The sequence below is a fragment of the Grampus griseus genome (assembly GCF_964374135.1).
Source record: "Grampus griseus genome assembly, chromosome: 15".
NCBI lineage: Eukaryota > Metazoa > Chordata > Mammalia > Artiodactyla > Delphinidae > Grampus > Grampus griseus.
The window spans coordinates 77,179,052-77,198,378 of record NC_139009.1 but is presented as its reverse complement, the minus strand read 5'-3'; the positions used below and the strand labels follow the sequence as shown (position 1 = coordinate 77,198,378).

Genomic DNA, 19,327 nt, shown 5'->3' with positions numbered 1-19,327 from the left:
TCCATCTCCCCAGGACCTCACACAGTGTCTGTTCCTCAGCAGGAACTCGTTGAATATTCAGTATGGTGTAGGACAGACCGGGGTTCCAAATCAGAGGCCACAGGTGCACACTCCCAGGTCCCACAGCCTTTTCAAAAATCTACATTGGATAGAGTACACAGTATTGTATAGAGTACACAGAAGGGTCTTGCCTCAGAAGGAATTATTTCACCTTAGACTGAACTGTACTCTCATCCCACTTAACAAATCTTAGAAGCAAGACAGAAAATATTAAACTGCTTCCAAGTAACTTAACTGTCTCCCAGAACAAATTCAAGAATATTTATAGGAACACAGAAATAGCCAGCACCCAAAAAGGCAAAATCACAATGTATGGCACACAGTAAAAAAAATCACCAGGCATGCAAAGAAGCAGGAAATACTGCCCATAATGAGGAGAAAAATGAATCTATTGAAAGCAACCCAGAAGGGGCACAGATGTAAGAATTTGTAGAGAAAAAAACATTAAAAGAATTATTAGAATGGTATCCCACATGTTCATAAGTTAAGTAAAAGCTTAGGAAATATTTAAAAAATCAAATTTTAGAGCAAATAATATTGCCAGGAATGAAGAGATTAATTTATTAATGATAAAAGAGTTAATTCATCCAAGTGATATAAATGTTTATGCACCTAATAACAGAGCTTTAAAATAAATGAAGCAACTCTGATAGAACTATAAAACACGCAAATTCACAATTACATTTGCAAATTTCAATATCCTACTCTTAAAACTGATAGAACAAGTAGAAGGAAAATCAGTAAGGACATCAAATACTTGAGCAACAGTGTCAGTCAACTTGACCTAATTGGTTTTTATAGAGTACTCCAACTAACAACAGCAGAATGCACTTTCTTTTCTAGTGTACATGGAACATTTATCAAGATAGACTATAACCCAGGCCATAAAACAAGGCTCAGTAAATTTAAAAGGATTCAAGTACTACAAGGTATGTTTTTTGACCACAAAGGAATTAAATCAAAACCAAAACAGAAAATCTCTGGAAATTCCCCCAAATATTTTGAAACTAAATAGCACAGCTCCAAGTAATCCATGGGTCAACAAATAATTTAAAAAGGAAATTAGAATGTACAATGAGAAATAAAAAAATATCAAAATTGGTGGGATGAAGCAAAAATAAGGCTTAGAAATGTACAGCAGTAAATGCCCATATTAGAAAAGAAGAATGCCACAAAACAAAGACCTTACCATCAACATTCAGAAACTTGAAAAGAAGAGAGAATTAAACCAAAAGTTATCAGAAGAAAATAAATGTTAAAGATAAGAGAAGGGATTCATGAAATAGAAAACATAAATCTAAGACAAAGTCAGCAAAACCAAGAGCTGGTTATATCAAAAAATAAATAAAATCGAGATGAGAAATCTCTACAGAGGCTTATTAGGAAAAAAAGAGTAAAGACAAATCACCAATATCAGGAATGAGAGAAATGACGTAAGTACAGATCCTATAGATAGTAAAAGAATAATAATATATTATGAATAACTTTATGCCAATAAATTTGACCTTAAAAGAAATAAACAATTCCGTTAACTCCACAGACTACCAGTATTCACCTTGAATATCCTATACCTATTTAAAAATAATATTTTAATTAAGATCTTCCCATAAAGAAAACACCAGGCCCATAAAGTATCACTGATGAATTTTATCAAGCATTTAAAAGAGAAATAACACCAATTCTCTGCTAGAAAATAGAAGGGAACACCTCCCAAATCATTATACGGGGCCAGTATTACACTAATACCAAAACCAAAGACAGTACAAAGAAACAAACAAAAACTACAGTCCAATGTTCCTCATGAGCACAAACACAAAAATCCTCAACAAAAACATACTAGCAGATAGAATCTAACGATACATCAAAAGAATAATATGTCATGACCATGTGGTGTTTATCCTTGGAATGCAAGGTTGTTTCAACATTTGAAAGTTGATTGATGTAATCTAGCATATTAACAAACAAAAACAAAACAAAAATTAAACCCCCCACGTAGTTATATTAATTAATGCAATGCATTAAAAGTATTTACAATATTCAACATCCACTCATGATAAAAATTCTCACATATAACAATAGAAAGGAACTTTCTTAACCTGATATAGGACATTCACCAAAAAGGCCTACAGCTAGCAATATAGTTAATGGTGAAAGACTGAATGCTTTCCCCCTAACAAGGCAAGAATGTCCACTCTCACTCCTCTTCAACATTATATTGGAAGTTCTAGCCGGTACAAGACAAGGAAAAGAAATAAAAGACAGACTGATTAAAAAGGAAGAAGTAAACTTTACAGTAATGACAGTTATATCTACATAGAAAATCCTAAGGAATCTACAAAAAGCTCCTAGAAGCAATAAGTGAGTTTAGGAAGGTAGCAGGATACAAGGTTAACATTTTTAAAAATCAGTTGTATTTCTGTATATTAGTAATAAAATTTGGAAACAAAAATTTTCTAAATGGTACCATTTACAACAATTCTATAAAGTGAAATATTGAGGTTTAATATATAAAATATGCACGGAACCTTATGCTAAAAACTACAAAATGCTGGAGTGATACACTGTGCTCATGGATTGTAAGTCTCAACATAGTTAAGATGTCAGTTTTCTCCAAACTGATCTATAGATTTAATGTAATTCCAATCAAAACCCCAGCATAATTTTCTGGAGATAACAGACAAGCTGATTCTAGAATCAGCTTGTATATGAAAGGCCAAAAAATTAGAATAACCAAAATCATTTTGCAAAGGACAAAATTGGGGGACTTAAACTACTGGATTGTAAAGCTTGCAATAAGACTACAAGAATGAAGACAGTGTGATATTCATGAAAGAATAGACATACAAATTAATGGAAAAGAATAGAGATTTTAGAAACAGACTTGCGCAAACATGGTCAGTTGGTTTTTGTCAGTGGTGCAAACACAATTTGATGCAAAAAGATAGTCATTTAAAGTTATAGTGTTGGAACAATGGGACATTCATATACAAAAAAAAGAAACCCAAATGAACAAATCTTGACCTCTGCCTCACACTTCAAACAAAAATTAATTCAAAATGTGATATATATCTAAATGTAAAATGTAAAACTCTCAGTCTTTTAGAAGAAAACATAGAGAATTTTGTGACCTAAGTTTGGCAAAGAGTTCTTAGCACACAAAAAGCATAATCCATATACCCCCCCAAAAATTGATAAATTGTACTTAAAAATTAAAAGACATTGTTAAATGAATGAAAAGACAAGTTACAGACTGGAAGAAAATATTTGCAATCACATACTGAACAAAAGAACTTGTATCTAGGATATGAAAAGAACTCTCGAAATTCAACAATAAGAAAAAAAAAACAGAAAAAAAGAATAGGCAGCAGATTTGAAAAGATGCTTCAGCAAGGAAGATGTGTAGATAGCAAATAAGTACATGAGAAGATGTCAACATCATAAGTCTTTAGGGAAACGCAAATTAAAACCACAGTGAAATACCACTGCTCACCTATTACAAGGCTAAGATGAAAAAGAATGACCATACCAAGTATTGGAGAGGAAGTGGAGGAACTGGAACTCTCACACATAGCTGGTAGGGATGTTAAACACTACAGACATTCTGAAAAAAAAATTGGCAGTTTCCTTAAAAATGTAAACATTCACTTACACTACCACCCAGCCATTCCGCTACTAGAAATGTTCCTGAAGCAATGAAAGCATTTGTGTGTACAAGGACTTACATAAGATGTTCATAGCAGATATTTTTGTTACAGCCCCAAACTGCAAGCAACACAAATGTCCATCAACAGGCGAGTGGATAAACAAATTGTCCTATATCCATATAATGGAATACTACTAGGCAATGAAAAAGAATGAATCTTGATATACATAGTAACATGGATATCTCAGAATAATTATGCTGAATGAAAGAAGCTAGAGGGGTAAAAGAACACCTACTGTATGATTCCATTTTTACACAAATCCTAGGTAATGCAAACTAATCTTTTTAATTGAAGTGTAATTGATTTACAATATTATATTAGTTTCAGATGTACAACGGAGTGATTCAATTTTTTATACATTACAAAATGATTACCACAGTAAGTCTAGTGTCCATCTGTCACCATACAAAGTTATCACAATATTATTGACTATATCCCTTATTGTGCACATTAAATCTTGTGATTTATTTATTTTACAACTGGAATTTGTACCTCTTAATTCTCCTCACCTGTTTCACTCATCCCCTCACCCCTTCCCTCTGGCAACCACCCTTTTGTTCTCTGTATCTATGAGGCTATTTTCATTTTGTTTATTTGTTTTGTTTTTTAGATTCCACATATAAGTGAAATCATGTGGTGTTTGCCTTTCTCTGTCATACTTATATCCCTTATCATAATACCCTCTGAGTCCATCCATGTTGTTGCAAATGGCAAGATTTCGTTCTTCTTTTATGGCTGAGTAATACTCCATTGTGTATGTATATTTTATCCATTCATTTGTTGATGGACACTTGGGTTGCTTCCATATCTTGCCTATTATAAATAGTACTGCAGTGAACATAGGGCTGCATATAGCTTTTCAAATTAGTGTTTTTGTTTTCTTTGGAAAAATACCCAGAATTGGAATTTCTGGACGTATGCTAGTTCTATTTTTAATTTTTTGAGGAACCTCCATACTGTTTTCCATAGTGGCTGCACCGATTTACATTCCCACCAACAGTGCACGAGGGTTCCCTTTTCTCCACATCCTCACCAACACTTATTTGTTGTCTTTTGATAATAGCCATTCTGACAGGTGTGAGGTGATACATATCCTTGTGGTTTTGATTTGCATTTGCCTGACAGTTAGTGATGTTGAGCATCTTCTCATGTGCCTGTTGGCTATCTGTATGTCTTCTTTGGAAAAATGTCTGTTCAGGTCCTCTGCCTTTTTTTTTTTTTTTCTGCGGTATGCGGGCCTCTCACTGTCGTGGCCTCTCCTGTCGTGGAGCACAGGCTCCAGACGCGCAGGCTCAGCGGCCATGGCTCATGGGCCCAGCCACTCCGCGGCATGTGGGATCCTCCCAGACCGGGGTACAAACCCGTGTCCCCTGCATTGGCAGGTGGACTCTCAACCACTGCGCCACCAGGGAAGTCCCCCTCTGCCCATTTTTAAATTTGTTTTTTGATTTGTTTTTTTCTTTCATATTGAGTTGTATATGCTCTTTGTATATTTTGGATATTAGCCCTTTATCAGATATATCATTGTTAGTGTATAGAAATGCAGCAGATTTCTGTTATATTAATTTTGTATTGTGCAAGTTACGGAATTCATGTATTGGTTCTAATCGTTTTTTAGTGGTATCTGTGGGATTTTCTATATATAGTATCATGTTATCTGCAAGCAGTGACAATTTTACTTCTTCCTTTCCAATTTAGATAAAAGGAATTTCTTTCTCTTGTCTGATTTGCTGTGACTAAGACTTCCAATACTATGTTGAATAAAAGTGGTGAGAATAGGCATCCCTGTCTTGTTCCTGCTCTTAGAGGAAATGTTTTCAGCTTTTCACCATTGAGTATGATGTTAGCTGTGTGAAATAAAATTCATATTTTATGACAAGTCAAGAAAAATTTAAACATCAAAAATTTTCTCTGCACTTTGGCCTCCTCTCTCCTCTCTGCTGTGCTTTGTGCACCTGCATTATATTACATTTTCCAATCAGCAGAATATCTGCTCCACCATAAAGAGCAACATTCTCCCAGCACCAACAAGGCAACTTAAAAGATAACATTCCTTCTTAATCTTGTAAGGGACCACGATGAACCATGACCCACTATTCACTACATTGTATAAACTGTCAACAATACGTTATTTATGTACAGCCTCTGTCTTAAAAACTTACATAACTGTGCTTTGACCTCTAATGGGCAGAACAGTTCTCAGAACTTTCCTTGAGGCTGTTCCCAGGTAACAATCCTCAATTTGACTCAAATAAAATCTTCCATTTCTTTCTTAGATTGACTGATTAATTTTTCAATGACAGCCATGTGCTTGTCATATATGGCCTTTATTATGTTGAGGTATGTTCCCTCTATGCACACTTCATTGAGAGTTTTTATCATAAATGGATGTTGAGTTTTGTCAGAAGCTTTTTCTGCATCTGTTGAGATGATCATATGATTTTTATTCTAATTGTTAACGTGGTGTATAACATTGATTGATTTGCAGATAACTAATCAAACTAATTTTTTTTCTTAAAACGGGTTAGGTTGACAAATTTTATTTATTTTTAAAATATTTATTTATTTATTTGGCTGCGCCAGGTCTTAGTTGTGGCACGTGGGATCTTGGTTCCTGCGTGCGGGATATTTGTTGCGGTATGCAAGATCTCTTAGTTGTGGCATGCAAGATTTAGTTCCCTGACCAGGGATCGAACCCGGGCCCCCTGTATTGGGAGCACAGAGTCTTAACCACTGGACCACCAGGGAAGTCCCTCAAATTAATCATTAAGTGACAAAGCAGATCAGTCATTCCAGGGACCCCGGAGGGGAGTGAGGACACTTTTGGGGTGATGCATATATTCATTATCCCAATTGTAGTGATGATTTAATGGGTGTATACAAGGCAAAACATCACATTGTATTCTGTTTTTTTTTTTTTTAAAGTGGAAAGAAATCCCTATCTTTATTTACTGTAAATCTGAACCACAATCCCACTGGGTTGTGGGAAATTCTGCCTCATCTAGTGTCAGCCCTCCTCCCTATGGGCTGTACCAGAATATAAGAGGGTGGCACGATGTCCCCCAAACAAGCAAGGCCCCAGCCCCCAGGGCATCCCTGCTCCGAGATCATGTATCCAGTCCCTGTCTACATCCCCCTCCTCCAGACCCAGTTCTCCACTTTTGGCCCATGCAGTTCAACCCCTGAGGTGAAGGTCACTGGTCTCCTCATTCCTTTACCAAATAGGTTTTGTGAAAGATCCTGAGAACTGAAAAATTTCCACTGACTCTCCAAGACCTTAATGCCCAACTGTTCCTCTCCATCCCAGATGCTAAACCCAGATTCACCAAATCACAACTCAGGGCCTTCAGACTTGCAGCTCCTGCACTGTATCCCCAAGTAGCACATCTTCAGTTTCCTCACACCTTGAAAATTTGAACAGTGCCAAGTTATTCACGCAAGGTGAACTCGGACTACCAATCTAATCCATAAATCTTTCAGTTCCTGGATCCCTGTAGAACGTGCTGGGACTGTTTTCACATTGCAACATCTTAATATAGGCTTAAGCTAATAGGGCTTGGGTGTTTTTTACCCCATCCTTGCCCAGTCTATGTGTGATGTTCCTTCTAAACCCAGAAAGCTAAGTATCCTTCCCAGGAAGACAGCAGTCTCACCAGGGGCCCAGAGCTGTCCCCTTGACTGGGAATACTGTCGGGATAGCTCTGTTCAAGGCCCAGCCCTGGCTGCCCTGCACCCACCCAACCCACCATGTCCCCCTGTGTCCCCACAGGCTGATTCGGCCTAAAAGGCACATTCCATGGGCTCCCAGAGTCTCAGGGCCAGTGCACACATCAACAGAGAGTCTGACTTGGAGAATATTGCTCAGCTTTTATAAGGCTTCTTGAACCAGGGCCACGAGTGTCGGGGGCCCTTTAGTGCTTGTTTTTCGCAGGCCCAGCTCATCACAGTCGAGGTCTGAGGTTTCTTGAAGTCTGTGCCTTCGCAGTTTTCTTCTCCACTGCATGCAGAAGGCAGCAACTTCCAGTTCCTCCGGATCTGGGGAAGGCTGTCTCAAACCCTGGAGGAGAGAGAGATGATTAAGTACTAGGAGACGCTGTGCACTCTCTCCCAGTGTCAGCTCATTGGAGCTCCTAGGGGATTCTTCTGAGTGATGCTGGGACTGGTTTTCTGATATTTTAGCCCTAAATTGAATAGAGAGCAAGGAATCGTGTTTGGAGAGGTCCTCTGAATTGGAGCCCACTCATTCTTAAAGGACAAGCACAACAGGACAAAGGATCTTGTCTATCACGATAGAATGTTCTGGGACTGTAGTTAATTAAAAAAAAAAAATCTCTCTCTAACCCAAATTCTGCCTCCTGGATCTTGCTTTATTCATTTTGCTTTATGCAAACTATCCATGGGTCTTTAGCCAGCGGCCTAAGCAGAGCCAGGACACAGGTGTACACAGCAAGCACTCAGCGTGGCCCTCAGGTTCTCCTGCACTCAGATGGCCTGGGCATTGGGACCTGGGGACTGGCCCTGCCCTGGGTGGTGCTGCAGGATCTGCGGGAGGCTGTGGCTGTGGCCACGCTGGCGTGCTGGCAGGAGAGATGCTCACTGATCCATGGGGCCAGTCCTGAGCTTTTCTCTCAGCCTTCTTTATATTCAAGAAATTCTGGGACTTGTAGTTCAAGTATGCACATTTTCCAAATGCTTTTCACTGGGTGTGTCTATTTTATGTACTCTTTGAATTTAATCGGTACAAAGTTTCTTTAAACTTGAAATGAAAATTCCCGTTCTATTTATTTAGTGCCTCCATGCACTTGCCCACTATTCTAGGTCTCTGGCTTCATGAAGTATACATTCTAATAACAGAGCCAGACAAACACATAAAAGTGAGGAAAAGAAGCAGACAACTACAAAATGTGATAAGTGCTACGAAGGAACCATACAAGGTACTAAAGCAGGGGACACTTGGTGCGATTTCATTTAGATATAGTGGGGGGTATTTCATCCCTTTTGAGGAGGTGGAATTTAAGTTTGGGCCTAAAAGATAAGAAGGAGACAGACATGAGACAATTTGGTAGAAGTGGAGGGGCAGAAATGCATCTCACACAGGTAGAATAGCACATGTGAAGGCCCTGGCAGGGTATTCTTTTGGGAACCCAAATATTTCCCATTTCCTGCCTTCACTTAGGACATAGAAAGCTGGAAAGGGAGTTGCTCCCACCCTAACAACAAGAAAAAGTCAGATAATCCACAAAATCATAACTTTTCTTGAACTTATTAGAGAGTAAGGTTGAAGGGCAACTCACTGGACTGAAATCTAAGAAAAGACAGCCACTTTCAGGGAGAGGCAGGGGCCCAGCACTGGCTTCCTTAGGATAGAGCATGGGAGGAAGATGAGACTATCATATACCTGATCAGAAGATTTTAGCTAAAATTCTTAACAAATTGATGTGGCCAATTGTAGATGAGTGTGAGTGTATAGGACCCATGAGAACCACAACTAAGAAAAATCCACACCTGTTCACAGGCTTTCTCCAGGACCTCTCCTGGTGCTCATGACAAAGATTTGGGACAGGGCAGGAGGTTGGGACTTTCTCCCTTGTGGAGCAGGCTTTGGGAAGAGGAGCGGCCATCACTGCAACAAAGGCACAGATCTCTGCCCACATCTGTCTCTTCATGGCACAAAAGCTCAAGTCACTGAAGGAAGGACAGCAAATCCTGTCATCCCCAGGGCACAGGTCAAGACCACTGCAAGCGGAGAAAGAAGACAGAATACAGCCCTCTACCTCGGGGGAAGAAGCAGAAAACCATCCTGAATTCATAACTGTTAAAAGTCTCCTATTGGGCTTCCCTGGTGGCGCAGTGGTTGAGAGTCCGCCTGCCGATGCAGGGGACACGGGTTCGTGCCTCGGTCCGGGAAGATCCCACATGCCGCGGAGCGGCTGGGCCCGTGAGCCATGGACACTGAGCCTGTGCGTCCGGAGCCTGTGCTCCGCAACGGGAGAGGCCACAACGAAAGTCTCCTATTGCTGAGGGAGGAACAGGGCCTGCCTACAATTGAGGCTGAGTGAGAACAACAATGAACACTACCACCTCCTCTCCAGACCAGCAATCATCGAGTCACAAGTAACAAGTAGGCTATGGAGAGGCAAGAACATTGAGAGAGAACACCCCTGAGGTGCACACTCACAAGGAAAGCCTCAAGCTGACAGTGGAACAGGAACATTGATGAAAACCCTCTGGTAACCCGGACCCCACACTGAACACAAAGTAATGCTAGAACATTTGAATCCAGTGGTTACCCAAGGATGACTGTAACAATGCCACCCAAACTCAGCTCAATTCCTGACTATATTGACTCACACCCCCACTTCCCACCACGCACACACACTAAAGGCCTAGAAGAAGAGGTGGGCCCATTTTCAGGCATACATAGTATTCATTTAGTCTCTGCCAGTCTATGCATGATGTCAAGTTTTCAATGGAAAATTAAAAGACACACAAAGAAGAACAAGGATCTGCTGTCAAGAGACAAAGCAATCAAAAAACCCAAACTCATGGGACTTCCCTGGTGGTGCAGTGGTTAAGAATCCGCCTGCCAATGCAGGGGACACGGGTTCCAGCCCTGGTCTGGGAAGATCCCACATGCCGCGGAGCAGCTAAGCCCATGCGCTACAACTACTGAGCCTGCGCTCTAGAGCCCGCGAGCCACAACTACTGAGCCCACATGCCACAACTACTGAAGCCCGTGCACCTAGAGCCTGTGCTCCGCAACAAGAGAAGCCACTGCAGTGAGAAGCCCGCGTACTGCAACAAAGAGTAGCCCCCACTCACCACAACTAGAGAAAGCCCGCACGCAGCAACAAAGACACAATGCAGCCAAAAATAAAATAATTAAAAAAAAAAAAAGAAACCCAAACTCAGATATGAGCCACATGTTGAAACCATCAGATAGGAAGTTAAAAATAACTATGATTTATATATTAGTGACTTTAGTGGAAAAAGTAGACAAAATGCATGAACAGATGGTGAGTTTTAGCAGAGAGACAAAAACTATGAGAAATAAACAGAGATGCTAAAAATAAGAAAAAATGTGGTAACAGATTGAAGAATACTTTGACAGGCTCATCAGCTTGGACACAGCTGAAGAAAGAATCAGTGGAACTGAAGGTAGGTTGATAGAAATTAACCAAACTAAAATGCACAAGAAATCAGGTGACAGGTTTGGGTAAGAAATGCAGTTGAATTTAATAGCTAAGAAGCAGGTAGAGTTGCCTCATGAATGTCTGCAAAGTTGCTCTCAGCCTGTGACCTGAGTCATGGTCCTGTGCATGTCTGTGCCAGTGTCCACCCTTGGGATTAGCACTTACCCGGAGACTGGCGGCTTCTGCAGCCCTCACAGTCTTAGAGGCAGCACGGAGGAGCCGCTGTGCATTTTCCACCAGGAGCTCTTCAGAGGACTTGCTTCTTGCCAAGGAGGCCTTTACTCTTGGGAATTGACAGGAGGAAAGCAGTTAACATTATACCAGGTAAGAGGCATAATCTCAAATAAACAAATACCAGATGGTTTTACGTGAGCCTCTTCCAGAAAGCTGGGATGCCTTTGTAGGGACTATTCAGAGAAAGAAAGTTCTTAAGGTATAATCTAACATTTTAACATAAAATTTATATTTTGATACTAAGAAAGTATGACTCATATAGAATCTATAAATTAACAAGAAGTATGTTTTTAAAAAATTTTTATTGAAGTATAGTTGATGTGCAATATTATATGTTACATGTGTACGATATACTGATTTACAGTTTTTAAAGTTTATACTCCATTTATAGTTATTATAAAATATTGGTTATATTCCCCATGTTGCACAATATATCCTTGCAGCTCATTTTATACATGATAGTTTGTACCTCTTAATCCCCTACCTTTATATTACCTCTCCCCACTACCCTCTCCCCACTGGTAACCATTATTTTGTTCTGTATATCCGTGAGTCTGCTAAGAAGTCTTTTTAATGAAAATAACTGAAGAGACCTAGCAGAATAAATGCCAACATCCATACCTAATGAAAGAGAACAAGAAATTTTGTCTAGAATTGCATTCAGGACTTAAAGTAAAAGTTCTAATCAAAGATCAGACTGCTATTTCTTAATTGAATCACACACCTCAATGATACTTGCTTTAAACTGAGTGTAACTGAATTTAGTGAGACAAGTTGTTTTTCACCAATGAAAATGAAGATGCTATACATAAAATAGATAAACAACAAGGACCTACTGTATAACACAGGGAACTGTGTTTGATATCTTGTGATAACCTATAGTGGAAAAGAATATGAAAAGGAATAGATAGATAGGACTTCCCTGGTGGCACAGTGGTTAAGAATCCGCCTGCCAATGCAGGGGACATACATTCAATCCCTGGTCTGGGAAGATCCCATATGCTGCAGAGCAGCTAAGCCTGTGCACCACAACTACTGAGCCTGTGCTCTAAGCCTGCGTGCCACAACTACTGAAGCCTGCGCGCCTAGAGCCCATGCTCTGCAACAAGAGAAGCCACTGCAATGAGAAGCCCGCGCACCGCAACAAAGAGTAGCCCCCGCTCGTCGCAACTAGAGAAAGCCTGTGCGCGGCAACGAAGACCCAAAGCAGCCAAAAATAAATAAATTGATTTAAAATAAAAAAGAATAGATAGATTGATTTAGATAAAACTGAATCACTTTGCTGTACACCCGAAGCTAACACAACATTGTAAATCAACTATACTTCAATAAAAATTAAAATTAAAAAGAAAATGAAGATGCTGTGAAACTTAAGTGACTAACTTTGGTAAAATCTCAGGACTTCCAGATCCTTTAGAGAACTGGGAACTTGATAAATGTACCTGTATTAATCATGCCTTTTTATTTTCTGTGTTTCTGATGCACTATCTTAGGGCCATCTGATGTTGGAAAGACTGCCCCTCCCAGGGTTAGCCAATTCTTAGAGTAAACCACTTGCCTGCAAGTGCACTTATACATGCAAACCAACCAATACAAAGTTCACACCCCCAACCTTCTCCTTTATAGCGCTCTTATACTCTGGGCCACTATTCCCCTGCCCTAATCACCCCAGAGCCAGGTGCCAGACAGCTAGAGATAATCTCTATACTCCAGAGCCCAAATTCAAATTAACCAGTCCTAAAGCTGTTTAGCCTACTTCCCCTGACTTGTCCATTCCTTCCCACGAAAACACAGTAAAGGATTTGTCCATGCTTTCCCCTCACTCCTTCTGCTTTTTGACTGACCCTGGTGCTTCCCTATGTGGTCCTACCGACATGGTTCCTGTTTCTAAGGGTCCGTGAGGGATTGTCTTCCTTGTTTTCTTCCTTCTTCCTTGTCACATCCATGTTTGCATGTCCTACTATACCTGATTTAAACAAATCCAGAGTACCCTTACAGCAATACCCATATTTGAAATGCTAAAATTAATTACAGTTCCTGTATCTTAAGTAGAAAAAATCTGGTAGCTAATTGTGACATGATTTTGTGCCTGAAATATTATTTCCTAGAGAACAGTAACCAGGCTTTGTGTTTAGTTTAAAAACAATTTATATACCCTGGTCTTGGCGATGTTATTTTTATGCCTCACAATAATTGATAATAGTCTTAACTACCAAGCTTTCCCATAATATATTACTAATAAACGTTTGTTACTGATGAATATGCCACTGCAGGTATTAAGGGACTTGGGTGGAAATGAAACCATCCTATACTTCTATTCTGGTGTTCTATATTATCAACGTGAAAACTGTTATATGGAGACAATGACCAAAAACTGTTCAACTCCAGCACAAGGCTTATGTTAAGATTAATTCATGGGGCACATTAAATGAATTAATCTTAACATAAGCCTTGTGCTGGCATAGTTTTTCTTAGGCAAATGACGTTTAAAATGCTTTCACTTTTCAATTAGTGTATTTTTAGAGATAACCAGCTTGTTTGTTAGCTATGATTCGTATAAAAACCAATAGAGAGCTAATGGTGAAAACGTAAACACGATTGTAAAGTAGAGATCAGTCATCTGTGCTTGTATAGTAACCCTGAAGTGTTGTGAGCCCAGCAGCACCACTGGAGTCACTGTTATGAAGGGAGGAGGGACCGATGTTGAAGGAGAGCCTCAGTTCTGATGTATTTGATTCTTAATCCTTATGGGGACTTAAGGACTCCGTGCTTCCACTGTGGGGGGCACAGGGTCGATCCCTGGTCGGGGAACTAAGATACCACCTGCCATGCAACGCCGCCAAAAAAATAGAAAAAAATTTAAAAAAAATCCTTATGGTTACTTTATCCTCACACCTACTCAGGAACTAGTTTTCCATGTTAAATATTTTTTCTTTCTTAAGTATATTATCAGATATGTTTGTGAAACAGTGAGAAATGACAGTAGCCTAAATGTGTTTTTTGTGCTCTGTAGTTACACTCTATATTTTTAACATTTGATATTCCTCAAATAAACGTAGATTCTTGGAGGATAAAAAACATTAAAAGGAGTATCCAAAAGAAGGAATTATATTCCCCCTTCCAAGCCCTCCCTTTGGGTCTCGAGAAAGAAGACAGCAACTTCCCTTCAAAGCCATTTCCTACCTGGAGATGATGCGGAGCTGGCTGCTCATTGTCTGAATCTGCTCTACCATGTACAGAAGCTCCTGGGAGCATCTTTGGTCTACACAGTTCTTAGCAATGATGCGGATAAGTCTGGCGAAGTTTTGTCCGGAAGTCGCAATTTTCCTGGCAGAGGTAATGAGCTGTTCTTTGGTCTATACCAAAAGAAATGAAAGAGTTGGCAGTAGGTGAACAACGCCTCCGCAAGTTTTCTCTAAGAAATCAGTGGCAAATGGTAAACATCCCAAACTTGCTTAACTTATTCCAGCCCCGGAATGAACATATTGTGGCTTGGTCTAAAACTGTGATGTCCCGAACCTCCTCCAGAGGCTTCAAGACCAGACACTCTAGGTTAGCAAGAAGCTTATTCTCTTTAAAACCACAGAATGAGGTGGTCCAGGCCCATCTGTCCGTGGGGACTGCTGAAGGGAAGGTGGCCCAGCCTCCTGGTCTTGGGCTAGATGTTCTGCACAGGAGCTGTGGCCTGCAGTGGCTCAGAGAGAGTTTTCAGCAGCCCCGGGGCAGAGATAAGGCCCCTAAGAAGGGCAGGTGTGAGGAACGTGCAGGTTGAAGGAGGTCTTGGCTTGACCAAAGGGTCAAAGGCCTATAGCCATATGTAGAGCTTCCCAGTTGGGAACTGATAATTAATGGGTTGGTGACAGAAGCCTTTTCCTAACCAGGTCTGAAAAGGCTTCAGAGAACAAGGAAAGGAGACCGGCCTGGCTTTTGTTGTGGTCAGGGAATGGGGCCAGGGTGGGAGTTTCCACTCAACAGTCAGGGCTTGTGTGGTTTGAGCTTCCCACTAGCACCAGAGGAGACTGTGCCTGGACCTTTTGGCTTGCCCAGATGTGGAGCACAAGGGGAAGAAGGAGGAGTGGTCGGGGCTTGAAAGCTGTCAGCAAACATTAAAAATGGAGTCAGACTATTTATTGTACCTGCCCTGTTGAGGGGCCTCTAAATTCCATGAGGATGGACATTAACTTAAGGGACAGAACTTAATTTTGTCTGCCCCATTCTTTTCATAATGGCCAGCCCTGGTGGGGAGCCACTTCTGGGTCCCTCTCCTGCATGTATCATGCTGTCTCAGCTTCTCCTGTAAGGAAGAAAACAATCCTAAAAAACCTATGTTAGAGGCTTAGTTTATTAGAGGTATTTGCAATTCCAGATAAGAAAGGAGTGGGTACAGATGTGTCCAGTGCCTAATTCAAGCAATTCCAAGCTCCACAGCAGACCAGTCCGAGAAACCTCCCTTTCAAATGGGACAGCCTTTTTGAAACACAGAACTCAAGCAGCCAGTCCTAAATTAGCCAAATCTGTGCCAGGTCATTTGACACTCTGTTGCTCCTTCTTTTTAAAAAACTGACGTTGCGGGCTTCCCTGGTGGCGCAGTGGTTGAGAGTCCGCCTGCCGATGCAGGGGACACGGGTTCGTGCCCCGGTCCGGGAAGATCCCACATGCCGCGGAGCGGCTGGGCCCGTGAGCCATGGCTGCTGAGCCTGCGCGTCCTGAGCCTGTGCTCCGCAACGGGAGAGGCCACAGCAGTGAGAGGCCCACGTACCGCCAAAAAAACCCAAAAAACTGACGTTGCAACCCCAAACCAAGCCCCATCCCAAACATCCAAGGCAGCACACTTCTTTATGATGTCCCAGGAGAAGACATGAGTCCTCACACCCTCGAGAATTTGTTTTTGCTTTATGATATGCCACCCCAGTTAGCAAATGAGTCCTAAAATATGTACTTTACTTCTCTTTGGATAAGGCTTGGGTTTAGGCAAGCTCTGCATCTGTCAGCTCTCTCCCTGTACCAAATGTAGGTTTGATGACCTGATTTCAGAGTTACTGGTCTTTAGGATAAGGAATACTAAAGAAATAGGAGAGAGGAGGGTGAGAGAACCCCTCTTTTTTCCTGTGGGTATTTTATTTTGTACACATTACTGCGACAGTTTCCCTGACCTAGATAATGACGTGAGGAATGGCTATCGTTCTCTGCTGGCACACAGACAGTGCTGATGAAGGTCGTGATGCTGGAAAGTCTTTAGTAAGAACATCTCCATGTGTGAAGGGGGAGGGCTCCACTGAGGAGGTCAAGCTGGAATATTCCAGAACTCATAACCTAGGTCTCAAAGGTGCCAGAGAAAACTCAAACCACATGAGAATAGTCTTTTGTAGACCTCTGCCAGGAAAGGAGGTGCTTACCTTTTCTGCCTCTCCAAGGGAAACCTTCATCCACTCTCCCCATCTTCCTCCCTGCTTCCTCCAATTCTGCCCCCAGCCTCAGGGCTGAAGAGTTGCTAATACGGTTGACTCAACATTACTGCTCTGCCCCCGTGCCTGTGCTGCCTGTTACCCCCCCAACCAGCCATTTTAAACTCTTTTCTCTATTTTACTCAAGAGTACCAGGGACTTTGGTTGTTAAAATCTGCTTGGTATTAAGGTCGAGATTTGGAGGATTCGGGGGGAAATTCTGCATAGTCACTGCATTTTACCAGGCACTAGCCTCACTGTTAAAAACCACCATTTGCTTTTCCTTTTGTCATTTCCCTTTAGCGCACATTTCCCCAGGGAACAGCACGGGCTGGAGGATTTGCATATTCCTGGGCCCTCAGCCACATGGCCCCATCAGCACCCAAGTCCTATATAAATTAGAATATCTGAGATGTTTGGAAGGAAAACGGAAGTCAGCAAGAAGTGGTAACTGCTCCCACTTTTGACCTAATGACCTTGGGGTAACTGTTCCAGTGAGAAACTAACTGAAGTGGACATGGGTTGGGAGAAAGAAGAGGCCAATGAAAGGCCTGAGTCTTGGGTGTGGTAGGGCTGCTGGGCAGGGCTTTGCAGTCACCTCGTCTGGAGGTGCCCTGACATCCAACCTTCTCTCTGGGCCCCGCTCCTCTACCGCGTGTGGCCCAGCCACGGGTGTGGGGGCCACGAGTACCCAGCAGGCCTGCGCTAGGAGACATTTTCTAAATGGCTCTCGGTGCCTTTCGATCTCTTCCTCTGGTCCCCACACTCAGTAAATGGACTTCTTTTATTTTTTTCAGTGTTGATGTGTGTGTGGATGGTAAGTGATGCTTAACTGCATTGAATCAGGGAGATGGCTAAAGAGAATCAGAACAGGTGACCTGTGGTTGAAGTTGCCCCCACCCCAAAGCCAGTGGAAAGTAGCCCCCATCCTGTCCAGGCTGTGCTGGCCCTGAATGGCCATCCTTTAGGAGCTTGCAGCCCTGTTACCTCTATTTTGGGGAATTTTTAAAGACGTAAATGGCTCCCTTCAGTTCATCCTCTGGGATAGGAATGGGTCTTGATTTTACTAAACTGCAGCTTCCGGTAAATTATCTTCCCCGTTGGATTAAGACAAAGCCTTAGTAACGAGCCCACAGGAGGAGGGAAGAGAAAAATGAAGTGAGCTCTAGGATACGCCCAGATGGAGAGAGAAGACAGCACTGAAAAATGCTATGTGCCCGATGGCCCCTGCTCGTGGCCCCTCTGTCCTGGCTCCTGCGGGGCAGCAGCTGGGAGACCCGTTTCCCCCCGTGGTGCCCAATCCTCCCACCACCCACTGAAGGTCAAGTACCAGGATGCATCCTCTCCTCCTCAGACTCTGCGCCATCAGGAACACCTCCTTGGCCATCTCCTGGGTAACCTGGGTGATTCTGTTCCCACTGTTCACGCTGCCATCCTCTGGGAGAGGCAGGTCCACCTCAGTGTGCGGCCAGGCTGGACAGCCAGGGAAGCTGCCAGGGGTGCCGCTATGCTGGTGCTGTAAGAAGACAGGGTGGAACTGATGAAATTCAAGACGCTCAGATCTTTTAACTGCAGTGGGGATGTTAATGGCTTCTTCAGCATTTTTAAAAGAAGAGTGGGAATCAAGAGGGTTTCCTGATCCCCACATGCCAGCAGTTCTTGACAATCTCCTCCAAATACCTAAAAAAAAGTGAGAAGAGGAAACAATGAATCCCTATTGCTCTGTGCTCCTTTCACCCAGAATTTGCATAAACTGCAACCGGGCAGACTCAGATCCCCAGTATAGTTAAAATATCACATTTTCTTTCCTTTGGTGAATTTTCAGGGCTTACCTGGGAGAATCTCTAGCTCCTTGAAGAAATTCGGGAATCCTTGAATGTCCCTACTTTGGGACAGTTTTATATCAATTATTCCATGTGAAAGGACTTTACAGTTCTGGTATGAATAATTATTTTTCCCCCATTAACTTGCTTATTATTTTCTAGTGAGAAAAACAGCAGCTTCTGCCAACCAGAAGTGGGCGAGGCCATGTTACTCTTCTTTGGACCCTAAATGAGGCCTCCACTAAGCCTCTTCCAGACTCTGGAATCGAGTGTGCTGCCCTTGAAGGTAAACCCAATAACAAAGTGTCAAGAGTGGCCTTGATCATCTCTCGGCCTCACGCACCAGATCCTGAGCTCCTGGGGGTAGGGCCTGTGCCCTAGGTGTGGGTGGGAAGGAGAACATGGGTGGGAGGAACCTCTGGGCCTTCCTACACCCTGACTGCTCCCCCAAGTCCCCAACGTAGCATACTGATGTCTCAGAAGGGTCATAACGTAGCTGTTGGAAGTATGAGTGTGATAGCAAATTCTATCTAAATTGGGAGATATAAGTTCACGATCCTGCTTGGTCTGAGGCTATATATGTAGCAAATATTTCACCAGGAGAGGAATGGAAATCAAAGGATAACTGCTCCAGGCATGTGTCCCTTCCACCCCCACCTTGTTGGCCACTTTGTCCAGTCTTTGTAATGCTTCACTCACTGCCGAGCACGCAGGAAGGGTGCTGGGCTAAAGATGTGGAATCAGGAGACCAACGATCCAAGGAAGGGGTTGGATGAATCACATCATTTGGCTGTAGCTCTAGAGCTCAGGTGGGTGTTTAAGCGAGCGGTTGCCAAGTGACAGACAAGGGGACGGGACGTATGTGAGTG

The 19,327-nt window shown here is 42.1% G+C and overlaps 1 protein-coding gene across 1 annotated transcript in view; it reads right to left on the bottom strand.

Annotated features, from left to right (window-relative positions):
* Positions 1–7,632: 7,632 nt before the first annotated feature.
* Positions 7,633–19,327, bottom strand: part of LOC309834153 (uncharacterized protein) — a gene marked incomplete at both ends in the record, with an annotated part of 31,853 nt that continues 20,158 nt past the window's right edge. The window contains 4 exons of the mRNA XM_082672771.1: positions 7,633–7,821; positions 11,123–11,240; positions 14,375–14,547; positions 17,966–18,151. Coding sequence (XP_082528897.1) covers positions 7,633–7,821; positions 11,123–11,240; positions 14,375–14,547; positions 17,966–18,151 — 666 coding nt within the window. The remainder of the gene's footprint in view (positions 7,822–11,122; positions 11,241–14,374; positions 14,548–17,965; positions 18,152–19,327) is intronic.